The sequence below is a fragment of the Corvus brachyrhynchos genome, unplaced genomic scaffold (genome assembly GCF_000691975.1).
Source record: "Corvus brachyrhynchos isolate BGI_N302 unplaced genomic scaffold, ASM69197v1 scaffold3, whole genome shotgun sequence".
Lineage (NCBI taxonomy): Eukaryota > Metazoa > Chordata > Aves > Passeriformes > Corvidae > Corvus > Corvus brachyrhynchos.
Genome location: NW_008237619.1, coordinates 1,497,671 through 1,510,834, shown reverse-complemented (window position 1 = coordinate 1,510,834; position 13,164 = coordinate 1,497,671). Strand labels below are relative to the sequence as shown.

General features: G+C 39.6%; 2 protein-coding genes across 14 annotated transcripts in view; one reads left to right on the top strand and one right to left on the bottom strand.

Annotated features, from left to right (window-relative positions):
* EMSY (EMSY, BRCA2 interacting transcriptional repressor) overlaps nucleotides 1–12,597 on the bottom strand; it is a 44,508-nt gene extending 31,911 nt beyond the window's left edge. For 5 of the 13 annotated variants that reach the window (XM_017731681.1, XM_017731682.1, XM_017731684.1 and 2 more), the window contains exons 1-5: nucleotides 12,454–12,595; nucleotides 8,928–9,027; nucleotides 8,211–8,285; nucleotides 5,807–5,982; nucleotides 4,420–4,572 (exon numbers count right to left, since the gene is read on the bottom strand). In XM_017731681.1, the coding sequence (XP_017587170.1) occupies nucleotides 4,420–4,572; nucleotides 5,807–5,982; nucleotides 8,211–8,285; nucleotides 8,928–9,027; nucleotides 12,454–12,523 (574 nt within the window). In that variant the 5' untranslated portion in view covers nucleotides 12,524–12,595. Of the gene's footprint in view, nucleotides 1–4,419; nucleotides 4,573–5,806; nucleotides 5,983–8,210; nucleotides 8,286–8,927; nucleotides 9,028–12,453 lie in introns of all 13 variants that reach the window. The other 8 variants (XM_017731683.1, XM_017731688.1, XM_017731685.1 and 5 more) reach the window with 4 other exon arrangements.
* A 295-nt stretch (nucleotides 12,598–12,892) lies between these two features.
* The window catches only part of THAP12 (THAP domain containing 12), a 32,341-nt gene continuing 32,069 nt past the window's right edge, over nucleotides 12,893–13,164 (top strand). Inside the window, exon 1 of the mRNA XM_017731697.1 lies at nucleotides 12,893–13,146. The gene's annotated coding sequence lies outside the window, so the exon portion shown is untranslated. The remainder of the gene's footprint in view (nucleotides 13,147–13,164) is intronic.

Here is a 13,164-nt window from a genome sequence, read left to right as displayed (position 1 = left end):
TAGGAATAAACTGGGGATAGGGTAAACTTAGGAAGGGGTTCATATTGGGTATAGGATAAAAGGGGAAAGTAGGCTGTGAGTAGGGAAATTCCTGGGATGGATATTGTTTATAATTTTGTGCATAACAGTTGCCTTTGACTGGAATACCTCCAGGCCCAGTAACATTTGCTGCTTGTAAACCCTTCTTTCCTTGCACTATATCAAATTGTACAACTTCCCCATCTCCTACACTTTGCAGGTAATTTTTAGGGTTATTCCTTTTAATGGCAGTTCTATGGATGAATAGATCTTCCCCTGTATCATCTCGTGTTATAAATCCATAGTTGTTTTTTACATTGTACCATTTCACAGTTCCTGTGACTTTCGTGGCTACAACTTCTCCTATCACATGCCTGCGTGTTCGTCATGGCTGCTGGTCAGCTTCATTCACTGTCTTTGAGGGGTTGCTCTGCTGCTGCTGGACTTGCTGCAGGCTGTTCACGAGCACTGCCTCGATCTGTTCCTGACAAGCTTTAAGGCAGTCCACATCTGTGTTTGTGATCTTGGCCAGGAGGTCTGTGAGGCTGTCCCCATCATCAAGCTGAAGGCCACAGATGGCTGCTCCCACACTTCCAGTTGCTATCACTGATGGTGGGTACATGGCAAAGTTAAAATCTGTGGCACAAAGGGCGATGAAGGTTTGTGCATGCTTCTGGATCAAAAGCAACTTGTCTTTAGGGAGAGGCACCTTCCTTAGGATGTGTTCAATGAAATCACGTGGGGTGACGGCTGCAAGGTTCCACTTCAACTTTTTTGTTTTGTTGTAGTAACAGCAGAGGTATCCTGCTCACTGAGCAATCAGGCAGGCAGCCCCTATGCCTCACTATGGTTACCAGTATTAAAGACCAACACTGCAAAACTGGAGTTATGAAAATCAACACTGCAAAATATACTAGCAGGATGTGATATTGACAGAATAAAAAAGGCTCAAAACTTCCTGGAAATTTTGGAAACAACACCACTGAACCAGCTGAAGACAGAATCAGATGTGCCTTTTTATGCAGCCTGGAGAACAGGAGGCTGAGGGGGGACTTTATTGCTCTCTACAACTCTCTAAGAGCAGATTGCTGGCACCTTGCAAAACACGAAAAAAGACAAATATTGTCTTAGTCTACTCGAAATGTTTCCTTAAAACAGAGTGAAATCTTTTCCTTTGTATTGGAGGTCCCACCATTTTAGTCTTCTAAATTGAAGCTGACCAGGGGCAGGGAAACCCCGTGTCTCCCCCCCAGGGCCCCTCTCCCAGGGCTCCATGGCACGGGGAGGGACCCCAACAGCCCAGTGCCAGGTCCTGCCCTTGGGTCACAACGACCCCACACAGAGCTACAGGCTGGGGGCAGAGGGGCTTAAGGGCTGCCCAGAAGGAAGGCACTTGGGGATGATGGTCAATAGCCGGCTGAATATGAGCCAGGTGTGCCCAGCTGGGCAAGGACAGTGGCACCCGGCCTGTACCAGCACTGGTGTGGCAGCAGGACCAGGGCAGTGACCATTCCCTGTGCTGGGCACTGGTGAAGTACCTCCAGTCCTGGAGTCACTTTTGGGCACCTCATGACAAGAGAGAGATTGAGGTGCTGGAGTGCATCCAGAGAAGGGAACAGAGTTGGGGAAGGGTCTGGAGTGCCAGGAGCAGCTGAGGGAACTGGGGCGGCTCAGTCTGGAGAAAAGGAGGTTATAGGGGTACATTCTTGATCTCAACAACTCACTGACAGGAGGGTGTAACCAAGTGGGGGTTGGGCTTTGTTCCCAGGTAACAAGTGACAGGACAAGAGGAAATAGCCTCAAATTGTGCCAGGGGAGGTCCAGATTCAGTATTAGAAAAAAAATTTCGCTGGAAGAGTAGTCAGGCATTGGAGTAAGTCTGGAAGTGTTCAAGAGGTATCTGAATGAGACATTTGGGGAGGTAGTTCAGGGGCAATTATGTTGGTGCTGGATTGATGGTTGAACCTGGATGACCTCTAAAGTCTCTACCAACATCGACAAATCTGCAATCCTATTATTTATGCTTACCATGTCAACCTGTGTCAAACCATTTAAAAAGAAAAACAATCAGAGAGAAGCTGAAGAGATACAATCCTGCCTATGGAGAAGATGATTGAAAATCTTCTTCCATGTGCCTGGGACTTACAAAGAACACCATCACATCAAAAAGCAGTCTTGCTGGTAATCAAAGCAAACTTCGTTTGTAGTCAGTCTCTAATTAGGGCCAAGATCTAATTATGGCCAATCTCTAATTAAAATTACTAAATATTCTGGCATTCAAAAAGTGAAGATTCAAGAACTAATATGGACAAGAAACTGCCCAGCACCACAATAGGCAATTTCTGAAAAATGGTATCCTCCCTCAGCAGAAGTAGCAGCTCATTTGCAGGTATGCTTCCAAAGGCTAACAGTTGTATCCACAGAGACAGGAAACTGAACTAGGGAAGAGAAGCAAACTTAAAAAATGTAGCTTTAGTTGCCTGTAGCAGGACAAGTGAAGTGTGGATCTACAAGACTAAATTTCAAATCTCTAATCAATAATTTACTTTATGGTCCTGAATAAGCCTCTATAAAGGTGATGTCCCTCTATAAAGCAGAGGTTTGATTACGTAACTTTAAGGTTTATTATGGACAGGCTTTTAAGTGTTACTGTGAGTGCACTAATCATATTGAACATGTGCAGGAATTTAAAAATCTCAGAACCCATTTAAATCCAAAATCTGCATGTAGCTAGGATGTTAGGACACAGTTGTTATTTTGGTGAGGCACCAAGAAATAGAGGAAACTTTGTGGCCCTCATGCACAAAAAAACCCCCATCAACCAATCAATCAAGACATAAGAAAGTAACATTAAACTAGTAGAGCATTATTTTATGTTATTATTTTATGTTACAGCTCATTTCACCTCCTGTTTTCACTGCTGGGGTTTTGCAAGAATGTTATTCCTACCATTTCATATTAGCAATTGCTGTACAGTTTTCCACAGACATTTAGTTAAAAGGTAATACAGCTTGACTGAAACTCACACTTGATAAGTAAGGAAGCAAGAGTCATAGAAAGGTTAATGACTCAATCAGACTGTGACTTGGAAGAGGTTACACCACAGACCAGTGGCAAAGTCCTGACTCTAACTCAGATCTCCTGAATTTGCTCCCAAGCAGGTCTGTTAAAATTAATGTGACTGATGTAACATACTCTGAAAGACACATAATTTCTTTAAAAAAAATAAACAATAACAACAAAACAAAGCACACGAAGTAGGGAAAAAATTAAATTTAGGGACAGACAATAAAATGATCATCCCTGTATCATGTGTCTAGACTCATTTGATACTCATTACCATGTAATAATTCACTAAAGTTTACAATAAAATTTTAAGATGTTAAGAACATTTCCCCCTGAATCTTGAAACTAAAGCCAAGTGATTAGTGCATAGATCAGAAAAATGAAAAACCTCAATGTAATGGGTTTAATGGGTTGACAGAGCCATTAATGATGGTTGTTTGCGATTAACATTGTATTTATGTACTATGTGGCATTTCTGACTACCTAGAAGCTTATACAGATGTATACATATACCATAAAGACTAAAATAGATTTTAAAATATTAAAGGTATACAGAGCAAGCATTTATCTACTTCACTATTAATCTTTGTTATTTTGATAGAATCAAGTAAGAACGGAAGGAAACATTTTAACAGGAAAATAAAACTACCCATGACAAGGGCATATATATGAGAACATAATCCCCTTTTAGAACTAGCTGACTTATTAGCCAAACAAAGATAGGGACACATACACACTCTCAAGAAAAAAGACTGTTTCTAGATTCTATGTCCTGAATTTTCAGATTTAAATATGTGAAGATGGGTATCTGATAGGAATTCATATGAAGTTTTCGCAGCTGCTGAGAAACACAAGCCTCACCAAGACTGACTTCCAGGTAAATCACAAAATTACCAGACACAGTATGTAAGCACAAACCCTTGCCAAACTGCATTCAAAAAGAAAAAAAAAAAAAAAAAAAAAATTCCACATCAACTGTGAAAGTGGAAAAGAGGAACCTTTTCTAACTCAAGTAAGTGACTACTATGCATTAGTTCTCAACAAGATGGATCAGAAATTCACTGATATACAGAAATGTCTATATTTAATTTTCAAAATATTTTTCACTTGCTGTCCTTGCAGCTTTACTGCTCCTTACAGCATTTTGCAGTGAGTGGATTTATCCTGAACACTATTTCTCGAAAAAGGGAAGCAATAAATTCATTCTCTAGACTAAACAAAGGCACAAAGGCCTTAAATGACTTGTCCAAGGTTGGAGTGTTTAATTCAGTCTTATGCTTCAGCCACACTGTCCCTTTCTTTCCCTTTTGTTAATCAGTTGCTAGTATCACTTACTTTTGACGTAAACAGTACTTCCACTTGGCAAGACGACTACATTGGAGGCTGGACTGGCAGGTCTGGGGGACTTCACTGTTGCTACACTGCCACTTGGAACAGGGGTGGATGTTGGGGTTGAAGTGGTACTTGTGTAGGAATAGCAAACCACCACTGAAGAGGAGAAAAGACACCTTCCATATAACTGAAGTGCAGAATCCCATTATTCTATCACTATTTTTCAAATGAAATGGAAGCCAAAGGCTTATTGGGTCATTATCTGTGTATTTGCCTCTGCAATCCTGTTACTATGGAATACTCCCCAATTTGAGCTAAGCATGGCCACGGAATTAATGGTCTTCAAAGACAACACAGAAATCTAACCTCCCATCCCCAAAAATCTCTACTGCCAATGTGAGATTTCTTTTTGTACTGATCTTTGTTTTACTTTATAATTTGTTATTTTAAATTTGAGCATTAATTCAATACATCAATCTTTTTGCTTTTCTGTAAATGACTAGGAACTGACAGAAAAGTGCTATTGCCTCTACTCAACAGTACACCAGTTGAAAAAACCAGTAGTGAAGAACTGATGGTGCTAATCAGCTTTTTTAAACTGCTTTTTTAAACTATTGCTTTTAAGTAACAGCACAATGATACAGTATTTATCACAAAACCAGGATAAAACAGCTTTTTTCAAGCAGTGTTACACATGCTCCACTTGTATGAAGCCTAATCCAAGCCTGCTCAGCCAAGCTAGTTGGAATGTGTACTACCATTATTTAAAAGCACAGGGGAAGCAGAAAGCAACCTTTTTACTTGTTACATAGTACATTTAATCGGAAGGAAAAAACCCAAAGCAGTATTTTCTTGACTTTCACCAAAACCTACTTGCATTCTTAAAATAAAACATTCTGAAACATCTTTCATCACTTACAGAACTTTACAAAATCTTAAGCCATTAGTCCAAGTTTTTAAAATTTACAGAGCTGAATAAATTAGTCAGCAAATGTCATTTCCTGACAAACTGGATTGTTTTTATATTTCAGTTGCTAGAGTGTCAATAACACAAAGCAGTCAGATTAATGCTGCAGATACCACAAAGGGTTCTTTAAAATAAGGGGTGTTTTATACTTCTGTGAATAAGGTTTGTAAGAAAGATTTGGATTTTTTTTCATAGGTTCATAGAATGGTTTGGGTTGGAAGGAACTTTAAAGCTCACCCAGTTCCAGCCCCCTGCCATCAGCAGGGACATCTTCCACTAGACCAGGTTGCTCCAAACCCCATCCAACCTGGCCTCTAAAAAATATCTTTTATATTTAACACTTTAAATCTAAAACACCAATTTCCACTGTGACATTGTTTTTACATTCCCATAGATTGCAGCAAAATCCCATCCTTCTCTCACCTTCTTTGTTCCCAGTTTCTGCAGGAATTGGAAGAGATGCATTGTGCTGAACGGCTGCATTGGCAACAGCATTCGCAGTAACAGTAAAAGCTGTTTGTGGAACAAGTCGTGGCATCAGTGGCACCAGTCGACGGCCTTCTATGGACCACTCGGAAGAACTGTTTGGTCCAGACATACTAAAGAGAAATGCACATTCTGTAAGTATTTTGACAAGTTTCCAAATATTCAGTATCTTACTCAAATACATTTTTTTTCCCATAGTGCAAGTCTAAAAGGCAGTTTAAGACACACTAGAGCACTAATACACAACTTCCTTCATTTCATGAAAGCCCTTGCATTTTTGTCACCTGATATAGAAAACCTCCCATTTTAAATTAAAGAGTTGATTCTTCTTTCGTTGTTCTGTTTTACAGAGCTGTTCAAGGGCCAGAGGTGCGTGAATACCATACTCAAACACCCCACATTAGGTAAGCTACTATTCAGGCAGAGTTGGTATACCAACTCTCTACTTCTGTAATATGAAAATGCCAATAAACCAAATAGATTTCATAAAAGACTATTGAAATGGATTATGTTACAGGGAAAAACTCTTAGCTTCTAAGGCAAATTTTGTTTCACCTGAACAGAAGCATTTCTGATGTTTATTTAAGTATTCCCAAACAAGGTCACAGAACATGAAATTATTTAAATACACCCTGAGCATCTTCCTAAACAGAAAGCTCTAATTAGCTCTTAATAGTACTTACATCCACACTAGAATGTTTCATAAAAACACTGTTCTTATCTAGATGGGGAAGTATTTTTGACTGTTTTACGTGAGTCATTTATCAAATCAACAAAACCAAAATGGCAAATTATTTTTCAATGCTGTAATGTTCTTAAGCAAATCAACCCATTTAATGTATAATATATTCTAAAAAAGTAACTTCTCACATGAAATATTTCAAGCAAGTTGCAGCAAGAGCTACTACAAAGTAGTTTGTAAAATGCAGAGTATCTGCTCTGTTGATAAATCTTGAAATGCTTCAGCATTCCTCATACATACGCATAGTGTATAAAGAGAGCTACATAAGCTGAGGTAAAAATACATTTTAAAAACAAAAAATAAAGGGCACAAAGGCTAGCAAAGTAGGCTTTACTAATGACTTAAGAGAATTATGTAAGTGAAATACTATATTACCAACCATCACTAAAAAGGAATCACCACAGGAAAACAAAGAAAAGAAATAAAGAAAAGCAGCACTTCAAAATTGCACCTTGTCTGGATTATAGTATTTAATTGAAGTGCAACGCCTCAGAACAAACTATTCGTGTTCTGCAAAATGCTAAGACCAGAAGTACTACTTAAAAGGAAAACTTGATTCAGGAAAAGAATCCTGATATGACAACTAAATGCTTTTCGTTATCCTCCCTCTCATTTCTTTAAAGGGGGGTAAGAAGTTGGTGGGTTTTGTTTGGTGAACAGCATACTTCTAAATCTTTAAAATCGAACATTAAAACTTAAATGTCCCTCTACAGCACTAAACCAGTATGCTGATTTTGACTAGTCTTGTATCAAACAATTGCTAACTCCAACTGTCCTGCTATTCGTATAATTTCCTTTTTTTCCTCCTCAGAACACCTAAGCTACAACAGTCAAACTTAAAAAAAAATCAACAGTTGCAACACAGAAAAAGAAAAAAACACAGACATTTACAATGCAGCTCTGTTTAAAGACAGTCCTTAATAGTAAGACTATTAAGTAATCATGAAAGATACATAACCACTTGATCTATTGCTCCTCCACCTCTCAAAATCATGTAGTGCTTGTGAAAGCAAATGCAAGGAGGAACCACCCCAGCTAATGCCAGCACAGCAGCTGCATCGCAGAGTGGTGGACACTGATGTCATCAGCTTGCTGCAGCTTCTTCTACTCTGACCATTTTTTCCTTTCTGTGCTGATACATGTTTTCCACTAATCTGCCACCTCTTGCCCTCTCTTTGTCTTTCCTATGTAGTTTCCTCTTTCCACTTAATACAGCCTTTCCAAACTGATTAAAATAAAACTAAAAGCAAAACAAGCAAAAAAAAAAAGCAAACATGTTCATCCTACTTAGCAGCTTCTCTATTTTCTCATTCTCTGTTTCTTCTGGTCTATCTTACAGAAAGGTCTCCATGCTAAAAAACTGCTTCTTACATTGTACTTGCACAGTGAACAGGATGGCCTTGGATCCAAAATGTACTACATAACTGTTTCTACATCCCTGTAGATCTGATACAGTAATTCCTTCATCCATACAGTGTTATATAACTACTGGTTCTTTAAACCACCATCAATCTTCAAAATTCTAACATTCAGTTAAGGCATAATGGATTTCCCAAAGGGCACTTTTGGAAATCATCGACAAAATGACCTGGAACTTACTTGTGTGCAATTGTTGTTAGTCGTTCATCATTTACTGCTCTCCGAACTTCAGCACGATGTCGCTCTGTTGAAATACTATTAAAAAAACAATAAAGCAATATATTTTAATCAGAGGAAGACATGAACATTCATCTAAAAATTCCAGCTAAAATTAAACTTATGAATAATCTAAGAGAAGAGAGGGAACAGGACTTCACATTTAAGAGATTGTCACTTAACTCCTGCTATCACAGTGACAGAGAATCAATTGTATTATTGCTCAAAAATATTACTCAAGAATGAAAAGAACATTACTGCTCATAGGGTGACCTTGAAAAACAGCTAGAATCCAACCTCCTAATGAGAGCAATACATTTAAAGGATATGGCAGAAAAATTCACACAGGACATGCAGCATTCTTTCTTCAGGTACCTTGGGCTTAAAGACCTTGAACTTCTACCTTGACAAAACCACAAGCCAGTGTACATGCATGACCTGGCTGTAATCCTTCTAACACTCAGTATCCCATAAAGCACCAACAAACCAGTAAAACTTCTACCACAGAAGCATGCTTGTTTTTCTTATTAAAAACTCTAAGCAGAACAAGAATGAAACCTCTGAAACATGGAGAATTACTGCTCCAAATTCAGACTTACACTGTGATTCCGGTGAAAGAAAAAGCATGCAAAACCATAAAAGAAAACAGGACAGGTCTTAGTCTAAAAAGATCAGGGTTACCTAAGCACTTTAGAGAGTTCTCCAAGAAGATCTTTCTTCTCTTTCGTAAGGTCTCCCTGTGCACGCAAGGCACTGATGACACCTGCATAGGCCTCCAGTTCTGAAGAATTAGAGCAAATAATATTTCTATTTAATGCTCACAGCAAAGGGGAAAAAACCCCATGTTTTCCACATTACTGATAGTATTCTGTAAATTTTCAAAATCTTAAAGAGGAACATGTCTTTCAATTATTTAGTGCTTTTCTGAAAGAGATTGATGATTTAGAACTCTCCCAGCCAATTACTTTGCAGCATAAACCATTTCTATGAAACAATTGTCTCATCAGAGAGGATTATCTAGTTTATAAACCCAAATGAATGTGTCAAGCTCTCTCTGACCTGACAGTTCAGGCTAAAAGCTTGAAGAAACTGTTTGGAGAGTAGTTCAGAATTCTCTTAACACATAGCATAATTAAGAGTTCTATAGAAAAGCTTAGCTTGGAAAAGAAATAAACCATCATTAGAACAACTGGGTTTTTGGTAATGCCTTTCCTTAATTAGCATGGAGAGCATCAGCTCTAGTTTGTTAAATATGATCATCGTAATCTTTTATGCCTATTTACTTGATACGGTACAACTGCTTGAATCTGAAAGAAATGAAACACAGAATTAAACCTGCCCAACACAAAAGAAACAATCCAGCTATTCTTAAACATAGAGCCATCACAAAGACTAACTCACAAAAATGCAACTCTGGTTTACCAGAAATGTCAAATTCCAAGTGACTGTGATGTCATGCCATCAGTGTTTTAAAAAATGGAACCATAAAAGGCTACTAATACTTTTGAATTTTGTCCTACTAAACAGGTTGAAGACATACCTAATGCAAATAATGGAGCCTGCTAATTTGCCAAAGAATGACTTGCTATTGTCAGCTTCACACGGTTTAGGGAAACCAGAAACACAAATTTGTTTGATCCTTACATAGGTGCCTTTCATTTGACACCCCTATTTCAGCTGCCAACCCAAACAACCCCACAACAGATCCCAGTTAACCAAGACCAAGAATAAAAGGTGCAGGCCAAAACCTAACATTACTGAAGTTTGCCGCAAAAGAAAAGACTGGCACTATTCTGAAAAGCTTTCAGTTTAGGATTCCAAAGAGCTAATTTAGAAATGAAATCAAGGAATTGTGCTGAAAAGAAATCCTGCTCTCCTGTCCCGATTAAGCAGACAAAACAAAAAGCAGAGTCATTTTGGTTAACTATGCAGCCTGCACAGGGATGCTGAGTGACCTACAGAAGCATTTTCAGCTTCAGTTATAAAACATTCACTAATTAATGCAATGGTTATTACTAATATCAGCATTTATTTAGACAACCATGTTACAATATTTACGATACTAATTATTTGCCTCTGTTAACAACTTAAAAGTAATTCTCAGATGCAACCATATAATTACTTATCAAGGGCAAACTTTTTTTCCTTCTGCATGGTAAATAAAGATCCTCTACACCAGAGCTTTAAAAATGCACATTCTGGTCTTTTGGAAGCTAGTAAGGATTACAGATCAGCTGTAACTTCCTCACCCTTGTGTCTGTGCAGCGATCATTAGTGGTGTGCTCTTTCCAACGCAAAACACATGAAATACCTAAAATGGGTTTGGGAAGTAAATATCATTATTGCTAGTGTTAGGTGCTACAATCATCACCTCGTTCAGTAATAAACCACGATCAGCACCAGGTCCTGCATACCTTGAGATGCATTTCAGCCTCACCTACATCCCTGCTTCACTCCTTACGGAGTATTCCCACTACTGCTGTACCATCAGCCAAATGAGATGTTGGGCTGTGAGCTGGAAAAGCAGGACCCTCTAAAGCAAATGGCTATTGCTGGATGTGAGTGTCATACAGCTATTGCCTCCACTGCCTGTGCTCCTTCACTCCCCAGTCCTGTGGTGTGCCTCCTCTCCGCTCAGGGAGGCACTGCCTCAGCCTTACCCTGCTGGCAGAGCCCCCTTGTGGGGACAGCTCATGCCAGCAAAACAAAAATGATTTTTTTTTTCCTTCCTGTCAGCCTAGGTTATGTCATTGAAGGAGGTGTAGCTGCAGTTCTGTTTGGCTCAGCTGCACCAGCAAGGTTCTGCCAGCACACCACCGTCAGCTCGGCTGCAAGTTTTTTTCCATGCTTCCAGCCAGCACAGCTACATAAATGAAATTTAGTAGCACAGATCTGGTCAAAAGCTTTTGGTATTCTGCACTGTCTCCTAGTTTTTGTACTTCTTGAGCCTTGCTTAAGACTTAGGGCTGTCACCTTAACAGATAGCACAGCTTGTTGCAATGTCGCATGCAACATCTGCATCACTGTTTCAACAGAACGCAAATCCCATATTCCCAAGAAATGAAAGAAAAAGGGCAAAGGGAGGGAAGATAAATTCTCAACTCTCAAAAAATAAAGTCAATGGCTTCACAATGTATGAGAACTTTGGCACAATTAAGAAATACAGCACACTGTCTCTTAGCATTCAAGCAAAATGAGAACAAGAAAAGCTGTCACTTGACAGTCACGGGAAGTTAGAGGGAGCCTCAGCTTTCTTCCGGATATCATCTCCTAGATTATGGTCTTAAGAAGAAAGTCTGAAAAATCTAAGGCTTTTTTTTTTTTTTCCCTTCTAGTATTATGCATCATTTAACTGGCAAAACCCCAAACCCTTAATTACATAAATTCAGCCCTAAGAACTCAAAACCAACTATGTCGGATCAGATCAAAGATCTAACAAAGGATTCTCTCTCCTGCAGTAGCCAAAAACAGATGTGTGAGGAAAGAGCAAATGCTTTTACTACTTTCCAAAACACAGAAGCATCTCTCCTCATACACTTAGATCTACAAGGACAGAGCACAAAAATATCTCCCAGTGTCTATCTCTTGAGCAGAGGCCTCAAATACTGAGCTACATTTGAAACAATTAAAAAGGCTCCTGTGCTTATGGCAGCTGAGCAAGGGCATTGTTTTCCCACTTCCCTGACAACCTGCGTAACTGCAAATCACAAACAACATCTTTTTAAATCCTGTTTTATGTCTTCACAATAGTAACTTTAATACTTGAATTCAGCCCTACAGTGCCAGTTAAACCAGGATTCCTCTATATTTTTTTGAGGTACAAAAAGGTTTCTAATACAGAATTGAGGAAAAAACCCAACCAAGAAACACAACAAAACAAAAAGCAACCCCAAAGGCTCTCCTTTCACAGAAAATCCTGTTGCATGTTAATAGTGACAAAAAAAACCCCAGCCCTGCAGCATTGCAGCTAGGACATCCAAGAGAGATTCAACCAAACTAAACCAATTCTTCTCTACTTGTTTTGCTAGGGCTGAGAGTGTCTGCCAAACACAATTTTAAGCCAGGGCTGTCAAACCAATGACACATGGAAAATGCAGGAAATCACTTGCAAGCTGCCTGCAGACCTATTAAAATATTTAATGTAAGCAGCATGAAGGCAAATCTTAAAAGGGCAAAATACAGACCCACAAACTGTATCTTACTGTACCCAGTTTGCGAAGGATCCTCTTGCACTCATCCCTACTGAGGTCCAGAAGAGTTGGCCACACCACAGGCATCCTTCCCTTGTGTCTGTGCTCCCACAGAGCTCAGCCTCGCTGGAAAAGAAATATAAACGCTCAAGCCCACGATTTACTGATTTCCCAAGCCGATTAATGTAAACTCCTCTCAGCCTGCTCACAACTCCACCGACACATTCGCTCCCATCCTTTGTAGTGGCATGAAGGAATTCGGCAGTTTCACAAGGGCATGGACTTCCTATACTCTCTCGCTCAAATGCATCGCCCAAGCCTGTTTGCGGAGTTTCCTATCTCTTTCTCAAGCATTTTTTCTAACGCTGAAACGCTCCCCGAATTAATGTTCAAGTCTCCTCCCTCTCTTTAAGCACAGAGTACCTATTAAAAGAACTCTTCCAGTGAACCGCACGCTCCCCCTTTCCCCCGGGGAATGTATTTTGCTCCAGCCTACATTATATGACAGGATGGCAAAAAACATCCTGTGTGAAAATTTGCTCTCCACGTACCAACACCAGCCCCCTCCCCGCAAAAAATAAGCCAAACACGGGAACACCTCCCTGCCGGATCCCAACGCAGCAAGATTCCGGGGATGGCGGGGAGAGAGGGCGCATCTCCCCGATGAGACGAGGATAATAAAGGAAAAAGAGCAGCCGGCGGGGAGCTGGGTAAGCGGGGTTTGGGCC